Genomic DNA, 10680 nt, shown 5'->3' with positions numbered 1-10680 from the left:
GAAGAAGAGAGCTTGGAGACCGAGGGCCCAGGGTCTCACTTGAGAAACTCGCGAAAGTTAAATGGAAGAAATCCAAGGACGGGACAGACCTAGTTCTGCCGCAGGCCCCGTAGGACCCGGCTCCTCCCACCCCGGGCGCCCTCCTGCCTCTCTGCAGCACCCCCCCAACCCGAAGCAGCCTGAGTGACCCCCTCAGGTCGGGCTCCAGACCTCCCGGCCTCTGGCCTCCTGCCCCCCAAGGGCAAGGGCGGGCAAGGCTCTGAGCTGTTTCAGACTGTCTCCCTCCCTGGTCCCGGGTGGGGCGGCCCCCTCCCTCACGCGGGAGGCCCCCTCCCGGGGCCCGCGCCCCACGCGCGACCCCTCTGCTCCCTCTTTCTGCCCCCTTGCCGCCCCGCCTGGTACAGGGGTGCTCGGGGCAGGCCCGGCACCGCACGGCCCGCTCCCAGTGTTTGCTCAGGGAATAAACGTGGCCTCGTGGCTCAGGGAGGCCCGAGACGGCAGGGGGGCACTCACCCTGAACTGGCGCACCTCCCCGCTGTCCACCAGCTCGCGCTCCTGCTCGGGTGTGATGGCGTATGCCAGTTTCTAGAAGGGAAGGGGAGGCGTGGGCACAGGCGTGCGCTCGGTGAAGTGCACAGGCCCCTCGGACACGCCGTGAGGCTGGGGTTGACGGCCTGGCCTCCCCAGACCCTGCAGCAGAGTCCAGCCCACGTGAAAGGGGAGGTTTCTGTCTCTACACCAAGCTGGCTGTGGGTTCTGGGTGAGTGAATGGCACGCACTCCCCCTGGGAGTCTCTGGGCCGGGGACCCTCCACGGTCGCCACAGCCCACCTGCCTCACCTACCGAGATGTTCTGTGGTTTGTGTTCGGAGTCTGGCCCTTGGGGCTGCAGCCCTGCCTGCTTCAGGCTGAGAGAGGGCCCCTGGCTGGGCCCCGCAGGCAGTGAGGGGTCCCCCTGCGTCATGCCAGCCTGCTTTGCCTGGGGCTCCGGTGACCCTGGGGCTCCCTCTGTCCCTCCCTCCCAAGAGGCCCCGGGGAAACCCAGGGACCTGGGGCCGTGCCTGCCCCAGACCCGGCCCGACTGGCCAGGACTGCTCATTCCAGCCTGTGGGGGAGCCGTGTGGCCCCAGCAGGGTCCCCGGACTGGCCAGGGCGCAGCAACAGGGCTTGGCTGCCCACTCTCCCCAGGAAACTGTGTGGGACGCAGGCACAGAGCAGCCTCGGAGCGACCTTTCGGGCCGTTCCTTCTAAGGAGGCCTGGGCCCTTTGTTGCTTCCAGGAATCCCGGGCCAGGAGATAAAGTGGTGGCTGGTCCCCCCCCCCCCCTTTACAGGTGGAGGAGCGTGTGTGTGATGGGGGGGCCCCAGGGCAACCCCCACCACACAGACTGGGCGCAGATTCCAGCCCCAGCCCCTGACCGCTGCCTTCCCACCTTCACCAGGCTCTGTGGAGCACGAGTGTGCACAGACAGGTACACACACGTGCGCACACGGGAGGGCACGTGAGACATGCGCACCCACGGACACGCACATAGACAGCCGTGATTCTTCCTGCACCTGCCTTCTCCATTGTGGCCCCGCCCCTTCCAGGCCTCCTGGAGGTCAGAAGTCGTGGGGGTGCACAAGCAGGAGCAGGGCTGGAGTGGGGGGTGAGGGGGTGGACGCCCACTGGGCTGGGTGGTCTCCCGGCGGGGGCGGGGCGGGACAGGGTGGGGCCCGTGTGGACACGCACCTCCCGCAGGGAGCCGGGCAGACTGCAGAGCTTGTAGGCCGCGTAGACGGGCACCATACACATGGAGGACGAGGCGATGGCCCAGCCCAGGGCATTGGCCCACTTGGGGAAGGCGTAGGCTCCGTAGTGCGGGGGCCTGAAGGTCACGACACTCACCACGACCACAAACTAAAAGTGAGGGCAGAGCTCAAGCTGCAGCTCCCAGCCGGCAGACCAGGTGGCCCGGGAGCGAGGGTTTCACGGGGAGGGTCTCCCGGGCAAGGCGGCTCTGGGGTCCGGGCCCTGCAGACGGCACCCCTGAGGGTGGGGGCGCTCACGTGCCGCTCCGCGAGGGCGGGGGTGGGGTGGGGTGGGGGTTGCGCGCCCCCTCACCCATGGTGGCCGTGCCTGGCGCACGCCCTCCGTGTCACCGTGTCCAGGAGACCCCCCCCCCGCCGCGCACCGCGCCCCGGCCACCTCAGCTCTCGGAGCGCCGCCGCCATGGTCTGGAGGCAGGTGCCGGCCGGGGCCGTCGGCGGCTTCGGGGTGTCTGGGTGCAGCTCGGGGGGAAACCCTGTCCGTGCTGGCGGCTGGGCTCCCGCTTCCTCCCGTCTCCCTGCCTCTCCGGCTCTGGCTCTGGCTCTGGCTTAGTCTCTATCTCTCTGTCTCCGTCTCTCTCTGTCTCCGTCTCTCTCTGTCTCCGTCTCTCACTAGCCACAGGCTGGCCCAGGATGGCGCGTCTGAACCGCCAGCAGCTGCAGACACGCAGGCGGGGACCGTCGGGCCGGGCGGAGGGCCGAGGGGTCAGGATGCTCGTCCCGGTGAGCAGCTCAGACCTAGACCGCCCTCGAACGGCCTCCCGGGGTCACCTGTCCAGGTGCTCTGGGCCACCGGGCCTCGGTCCGCGACTGCTCCGCTCTGCTGTTAAGGAAGCAGCTGGGGACGATCCCTACTGAACCCGTGTGGCCCTGTGCTAATAAAACCGGCGGCCCCGGGCCTGATGACACAAGCCAGGCAGCTCCCAGACGTGCCAGTGGTGCCCGGGGGGGAGAGTCCCGACGGCGGCGCTCGTGACAGGGCCCGAGTCACTCCCGTCCTCGGCATTAGAGCCCCTGTGCCGCACCCCACCCCCGAGGTGCAGATTCGCCGGCCCTCTCTGGCCTCGCCCCCGTGGCAGAGGTGAGACGCACGGGGACCCGGTGCTGAGGCTTCTCAGTGCGGCCGGCGGGGGGGGGGGGGGATGCCGTCAGGAGGCCACGGAGGATTTTCAGGGCCAGGCCGCCCTTCTGGCTAAGGCCAGCGTGCAGGCCCCACCCCGGCCTCCCATCATGGGGGGAAGCCCAGGCGCGTGTGGCCCCGGAGGGACCCGGACCGAGCCGTGTGCGCGCGCGGGGCCCTTACCAGGAGGAAGCAGGGGCTCACGAACTTCCAGCACAGCCTCCAGTACAGGCTGGGCCGCCGCCCGGTCATCTGCTGGATGTCGTCGCTGAACTGCCGCACGCCTGGGCCGGAGGGAGCCAAGCAGGCTGGTCAGGACACCCCCCCCCCCAGCCTGTGCTGGGTGCTCTCCCCCTGCTCCTCTGCTGGGGTGCTCCCCTCCCCACCCTCCACCCCCCTCCACCCCGAGCCTGTGCTGGGTACTCCCCCCATGCCCCTCCCCCCCGGGCCTGTGCTGGGGTGCTCCTCTCCCCACCCTCCACCCCCCTCCACCCCCAAGCCTGTGCTGGGTGCTCCCCTCCCCATCCCTCCCCCCTGGGCCTGTGCTGGGGTGCTCTCCTCCCCAACCCTCCCCCCCCCCGGGCCTGTGCTGGGGTGTTCCCCCCCACGCCCCTCACCCCCCAGGCCTGTGCTGGGGTGCTCCACCCCCGCCCCTCACCCCTGGGCCTGTGCTGGGGTGCTCTCCTCCCCACCCCTCACCCCTCGGGCCTGTGCTGGGGTGCTCCCCTCCCAACCCTCCACCCCCTGAGCCTGTCCTGGAGTGCTCCCCTCCCCACTCCCACCCACCCCATGCCTGTGCTGGGGTGCTCCCCTCCCGACCCTCCACCCCCTGAGCCTGTCCTGGAGTGCTCCCCTCCCCACTCCCACCCACCCCTATGCCTGTGCTGGGGTGCTCCCCTCCCGACCCTCCACCCCCTGAGCCTGTGCTGGAGTGCTCCACTCCCACCCACCCCTATGCCTGTGCTGGGGTGCTCCCCTCCCCACCCCCCTCCCCGGACCTGTGCTGGGGTGCTCCCCCCCGCCCCTCAACCCCCGGGCCTGTGCTGAGGTGCTCCCCTCCCCACCCCTCACCCCCCGGGCTGTGCTAGGGTGCTCCCCTCCCCACTCCCACCCACCCCTATGCCTGTGCTGGGGTGCTCCCCTCCCCACCCCCCGCCCCGGACCTGTGCTGGGGTGCTCCCCCCGCCCCTCAACCCCCGGGCCTGTGCTTAGGTGCTCCCCTCCCCAACCCTCACCCCCCGGGCTGTGCTAGGGTGCTCCCCTCCCCACTCCCACCCACCCCTACGCCTGTGCTGGGGTGCTCCCCTCCCCACCCCCCTCCCCGGACCTGTGCTGGGGTGCTCCCCACCCCACCCCCTGGGCCTGTGCTGGGGTGCTTCTCACCCCCCCGGGCCTGTGCCGGGGTGCTCCCCTCCCCACCCCACCCCACCCCCTCGACACCGCCCCCTGGTCTTGCTGGCCAAGGTCCCCGTGCACGTTCACTCTCGTGACACGGGTGACGTTGGCTCCTCTACCATCATGATCACCGAGGGACACGTGTGAGGCCCCAACGCTGTCCCTGCCTTTCTGCCTCAACTGTTCCTTTTTCCCTTTAAAAAACTGTGGTAAAATACACGACGTAAAATTGACTGTTTTAATCATTTTTAAGTGCTGAGTTCAGAAGCATCAACTCACACTGCTGTGTAGTCGTCACCACCATCGTATCCAGAACCCCCCCACACACACACATCGAAGCTCTGACCCCATGAAATGCTGACTCCCCTCCCCCGCCCGTTCTGACCTGGCTTGTCTCGCTCAGCATGGCGCCCCCCCAGCGGGCGTCACGATGTCCTTCCTTTCGAAGCTGGATGGTGTGCCAGCGTATGTCCACAATCACTATCTTTTAAGGAAAGCTGTTGCTGGAAGCCTAACGAACTGGCACCTTCTCTAGACCTCAACGGTGACCTCTCCCTCCCTGAGTCTGGCCTCTGCTCCTACGACCACAGCTGGTCTGCTGAGCCCAGGGTGGGTCTCGTGGGTGTCACGAGAAGACACCTCCATTCAGAATTCCCTCCGCACACGCCAACCCCATCATCAGAACCCCAGACGCGGGGACGGACCAGGGGAACGGGGACGGGCAGAGCCAAGGCTGGCCCCGCGGCCCCTCCTGGCACCCGGTCGTCGGCTCGGGATGCTTGGTGCAGAGAGCCCCGCACACTGACGCAGCCATACAAGCAACACAGGCTGTGTGCTTAGATCGGGGGACCTGAGTTGCCATTTGGAGAAACCACGCGGACTCCGTCTCCTGAGGCTTGGGGAGCTGGCGGTCCCCGGCACCCCTCGCACCTCCAGCAGCACTGAGTTCGTGACCAGAGGTGGGTTTGAGGCGCTTTCTCTTCCACTGCCAGGCTCAATTGGGGGGTGGGGGAGAGAGCGCCACTTAAAGTGATAAAGCATTGACTCCAGGTGCTGATGAAAGCACAGAGTTCGGGGTTTCCCTTTTCTGTAGAAAAGAGAATAGGAAAAAAGTTCTTGGAATAGGAGCTATTGTCAGGAAGGCTCTCAAAGCCCACGTGTCTCTTCAGGCCAAAGCGTCCGTGGCTCCGAGGCAGAGATGTGCCCCTCGAGGGGCCCTGGGGCTCCTGCACAAGCCGACCTGGTGTGGCACCACAGACCTTTAGCTCAGGGCTCAGTCGCACAGGGTCACGGACAGGTGCGCCTGCTGCACGGAACTTTCTCTGCTGACTCCCTCAGAAGCCCGGCCAGGCGGGTGGGGCCAGCGCCACGGCCCCACCGTCCGGGACAGGGAAGGGTAGGGCCTTCTCCAGCTCGGGTGCCCGTGGCTGTCACGACTACACCTGGGCGCCCTGGGACACAGCTCGGCAGCCCGGGAGGGGTCTGGGGGCAGCCTGCCCCGCAGCGGCTCCCAACCACAAGGGGCTCGTAGTTGGGACTCAGGAGGCGGCGGCTGACTCGGGGAGGTCTGCCACCCAGCTCGGCGGGGACGCCGGGTACGAGAGCAGCGGTGGCACTTTGGAAGCCCCCGATCACCTCCCACCTCGGTGAACTGCGTCGCTGGTCAGGCTCCCCAGGAAAAAACAGGCCCGTTTCTCTGTGAGTCGCCTCACCTCCGCCAGCCGTTAGCATCCCAAAGTCACCACAAGCCCTTCTCTGCCAGCGGCCAGCTAGGACGTCTGCACGGCACGACCAGGTGGCCACGCTGAAAGCTTCTGACCACGGCAAGCACGTGCACGCCATCCAGGCGAACCGTCCTCATTGACCCGCCCGGCACATGGTTCCCCAGCCTCCCGTCCTCAGTGACGCTACGGGAACCATGACGCTCAGCTTCCGGGAGTCCACACGCACCCCTTTCCGAGGCGGCTTTGTGGGAAAGGAGGCAGCACAGGGACAAAGCCAGCCCGGCGGAGGCTCCGTCCTTACCGTAGAACCAGGCCACCCCGATGGCCTCGATGAGCACTCCAAAGAGGATGGACGTGCCGGCCGCGAAGTGGTCCAGCAGCGTGAACACGTAGATGCCCCCCTGCGAGAGGGGGAGAGCCCGCTCAGCTTGGGGTGGCCGGCGTGGCACGCCCCGCCCCGCCCACGGAAACCTCGCTCACAAAAACGCTTTTTCCGAAACCTACACCTGGCCTGTGGATTCGGCCTATAGACGTTCTTACTCCCCACACAGGCCGGCTGCAGGCACTGAAAACCAGTCCACCCACAGCTTCTCGGGGATGTGCCTTCTGTGCAGAGACCGGAAGGACCGCCCCACCCCTCCCCGCCCCTCGCCCTCCCTTCCCCTCCCCTAACACCTCCCCTCCCCTCCCCTCCCCTCCTGGGGCTCTGGGTGCAATCAGAGATGAAAAGCAACCACACGCCAAACACAGTAGGGCCTCCGAGGGAAGGGAGCTCCCGTCCTCATGGACAGGCCTCTCCCAAGCCCCCAACCCCACAGATCCAACAGGCAGGTACTCAGCCACAGGCATTTTCCCGGCGGGGGGGGGGGGGGGGGGCGTCCAGGAGCTGCAGTAACCTGAGGCTGTTTCACATGCCCCAGGGCTACCCCACGTGTGACCGCGGCTGCTCACGTGACCACGGCTACCCCACGTGTGACCACAACTACCCCGAGCATGACCACACTACCCGCGTCATTACAAGTCACGGCTTGTCTGGGGGGAGGCTCTCGGACACGCGGTTCTGTCTGGCCTGGTGGCACCAGCCCCCTGTCCGGCTCCAAGTGCTAATAATGAGAATGGTCAGGCCAAGCGCCAGCGGGTACTTACGTTGGTGACGCAGAAGAGGGAGAGGAAGAAGGTCGCCAGGACGATGGAGAGGGTGAAGAGCTCCCGGTGCCGGTGCAGCAGCTGGAACTCGTCGGTGAGCCCGGTGATCACCGACTCCATGCCGCCCATCTGCAGCAACAGCAGGGGTGCGGCACTGCGGGCGGGCCTCGGTCTACGCAAAGCCCACCGAACCCACACCCGGGGTGTGCACACAAGCGGGGGCCGCACGGCATCCGGGGTGCGAGTGCCCTCGGCCACCGGAACGTGGACCAGGGGGCGGACGCCGTCCCCCGCGGTGACCCCCGAGTGGCCAACGTGGGCCACGCACTCACAGGACGCCACCCGTGGCACCGCCACGAAACCTCAGCCCCGCCCACCTACTCTAAACAGACGTCTCCCCACAGCACGGCCTGTTGGTTCCTGGGGAGACCTGCCGTGGCCACGGGCCCCGTGCTCACTGGGACAACCTCCCGGACTCCGTGTGCCATCGCGAAGGGGCGTCTTCCAAGCGTCCTCCTACTTGGTGGCCCTCTTTGCCCTACTCTGTCGAAACCACTTCCTCCGGGAGGTGCTGTTCATGGGATTCATCCCCACCAGCTGTGGGGCCCGGGGCCACGGTCACCCAGCGGGCATTGACCAGACGGCTGGGACACGGGGCCCAGGACGAGGGTCCGTGACCCACACACAGGGAGGGATTCGTGGTTCTCTGCACCTTCCAGGAAGCCATGGGGACCCCGAGGTCTCAGCTGTTGGTCCCGAGCAGGCACTGGGGACAGATGAGCCTGAGGGAGTCCTGTAGGCCCACGTGCTGCCTCCCTAGCGCACACGCACACGCACTCACCCACACCCACACGCGCGCACACGCACGGGGCCACAGGGAAGATACTCGGTGGGCCGGGGCCGGGCTGTGGCGCCATTGCTGCCCTGCCCTGCAGGTGCGTCCACCCCTCCCGGGGGGCTCAGTGGTCCCGGAAAGAGATGAGTAGGAAGGGCCGGCCCCGGCTCTGGGTGGTCCTCACCCCATTCCCTATGCTGCCCCTGCTGCTGGCCCCGCATGGGTGCACTTAGGGTCTGTGGGACTCAGGCACAGGGCAGGGCTGGTGGCCCCGAGCGGAAGAAGGGGGTTGGCCCAGCCCCCTGCCTCCGGAAGGGTCTCCAGCGGTCGTGGGGTCCCTCCCTCCCGCCAGGCAGGGGCTGGGGGTGAGCACAGAGACTCTGTGGGGGGGCCTCGAGGGCACCCAGCTGTGACGGGCAGGGCCCCTCTGGTGCACGAGGTGGGGGGGGGTCACTCACGGCGCTGTCGATCCCCAGGGTGAGCAGCATGATGAAGAAAACCACGGCCCAGGCCGAGGACAGCGGGAGCGTGGCCAGCGCCTCGGGGTAGATGATGAAGATCAGCCCGGGCCCTGAAAGCAGACCCTTCACTCGCTACTGGCTCGCAGCCTCCTGCCTCCCCGGCCCGGGGAGGGGGCAGGGTCCTTCCCGTCGCCTTCTTCCCCGTTCTCCCGGAAGAGCCCTCTCTCCTGAGGACTCGGTGGGCGCCCGGCCCAGGACTCCGGCAAACGGAAACCCGGAATCAGCCGGGGGGCCCGCGCCACGTTCCTCCAGTCCCTCGGTGGGCCAGGTGCGGGGGCTGCAGAGGAAACGGGGGCAGAACCGACACGGGACAGGGCGGGAGGGGCTCCGGCGACCTGCCCGGCGGCCCTGACAACCACAGGGACGCCTCCGGGTCGGCTTTCCCGTGCACGCTGGAGACACACGCACCCACACACACACTCGTGCCCCAACGCGAATGCACGTTTTCATACACGCGTGCTCACACGCGTGCGCCCACGCACAATGCTCACACACTCATGCCCGTGCCCACACACGTGTGCCCACACACGTAAAAGCTTGCACACGCTCATGCATGTGCGTACACACACGCACGCTCACACACGAACACGCTCACGCTATGGCAGCCGTAGCATCACGTCAACAGTTTTCTGTGTCAACGCATCGCCCTGTGTCTGATCTTTGAAAACCACACAAGGAGTATAGAAAATACCAGCTCAGCGAATGCTTCGAAGGGGCAGGTTTCTGCTCACATCTGAGCCCTGGGGATCATCCCCTCCTGGGACATCCCCGGGAGGGGGCCTTGGGTGCAGGACACACACACTCCCGCCCTCTTACCCCGTGGGTGCGGCCTGGGTGGGTGTGGAGGCCGTGGGCTCCGGGCCGGCAGGGAGGCAGGGATGGGAGCCGGGCGGGACTCAACCAGACTGAGTGCGGCGTGGTCTCAAATGATCCCAAAGTAAAAATAGTCCCACGAGAAACTGGTAATTCACTATTTTCACGGGCACTAGCACACCTGCTGCACCTGTGCGTGTAAGGACATAACTTACAGCTTCCCGAATCTTCCTTCAGTCTCCAGCAGGGCCGTGGAGGGCCCCAGCTGACGGGATCGGGGCACTGAGGGATCGTGGTGGAAAATGGAAGAGCGGCCACAGCCAGGGTGTCCCAGGGTCCGCACGGGACCCCGTGCTCGGACCTGGGCTTCCCTGCGTTTCCTGTTCCCATGGAAGGGGCACAGTCCCCAGCGTGGGGGTGAGGGGCGGCTCATTAGAGATGCTCTTAGGTCCAAATGCCTTAAGCCTTGGACCCAGAAAGATGGCGGTCAGCCCGACTGAACGTGGTGTCAGTACCTCTGCCTTTCGGTTCTGAACCTCAGTTAGCATTTCACCCTGTTTTCTCGAGAATTAGAGCTAAATGACATTTACTTTGCCGGCCATGGAAACGCATAGAAGACATTCACTCTGTGCTCAGGGGTTAATGGGGGTTCTGTAAGCGATTACTATTTCTCATAAAAAAGGGCAAAAGCAGAAGAAACGCATAAATGCAGCAGTGAGTAAATTTCACCGCTCTGTATTTATTTGCAGTATGTTCCCTTTCTCCTGCCTTTATTGGATTTTTTTCCTGGAGGAAAGAGCATGGACTTAGGAAGCACACGCCCAGCCCCTGACCTCCCTGCCAGTCCCGGAAGGCCGGACCCTCGCCTCCTCCTTTCACGGCGGCAGTCTGAGGCCTCAGCGCTGCAAGGACCAGACGGGGTGATGGCTGCGAGCGGCGGGCACGGGCGGGGCGGCCCCCTGCTCCCCTCCTCCCCTCCCTGAGCAGCTGCCCTGCCCCTGACTTGAGTGAAAAGACCCAGGAGGAAATGAGTCAGTGAGACTCAGGGCTTTCCCGAGCCTGAGGAGCAGCCCCCAGGAGGAGAGGCGCCTTCTCAGAGGGAGCGAGGGGTGAGGACAGAGGCCCAGGGGTAGAGTCCTCCTCTCTGACCTGCCAGGCAGTCCTGGGCAGGCGAGGGGTTGTCGTGATCTCAGGAGCCCCTGGAGTCCCGCACCGACCCAATGCCAGGACTTTGCACCCGCGTGCCAGGACTGGGCAGCCCCCACAAATGCCCAGGGGGCCCCATCTGCACCCCACACCTGAGCCCGGCCTCCCGGCAA

At 66.4% G+C, this 10680-nt stretch overlaps 1 protein-coding gene across 1 annotated transcript in view; it reads right to left on the bottom strand.

The window, feature by feature from the left end:
- SLC6A3 (solute carrier family 6 member 3) overlaps positions 1-10680 on the bottom strand; it is a 45772-nt gene that overhangs the window by 4407 nt on the left and 30685 nt on the right. The window contains exons 11-16 of the mRNA XM_045036648.1: positions 8486-8598; positions 7193-7321; positions 6348-6447; positions 3111-3211; positions 1731-1898; positions 514-585 (exon numbers count right to left, since the gene is read on the bottom strand). Of these exons, the coding sequence (XP_044892583.1) occupies positions 514-585; positions 1731-1898; positions 3111-3211; positions 6348-6447; positions 7193-7321; positions 8486-8598 (683 nt within the window). The remainder of the gene's footprint in view (positions 1-513; positions 586-1730; positions 1899-3110; positions 3212-6347; positions 6448-7192; positions 7322-8485; positions 8599-10680) is intronic.

Source organism: Felis catus, chromosome A1, assembly GCF_018350175.1.
Source record: "Felis catus isolate Fca126 chromosome A1, F.catus_Fca126_mat1.0, whole genome shotgun sequence".
Taxonomy (NCBI): Eukaryota; Metazoa; Chordata; class Mammalia; order Carnivora; family Felidae; genus Felis; species Felis catus.
The sequence above is the reverse complement of the archived record's forward strand: the minus strand, read 5'-3'. Positions and strand labels throughout refer to the sequence as shown.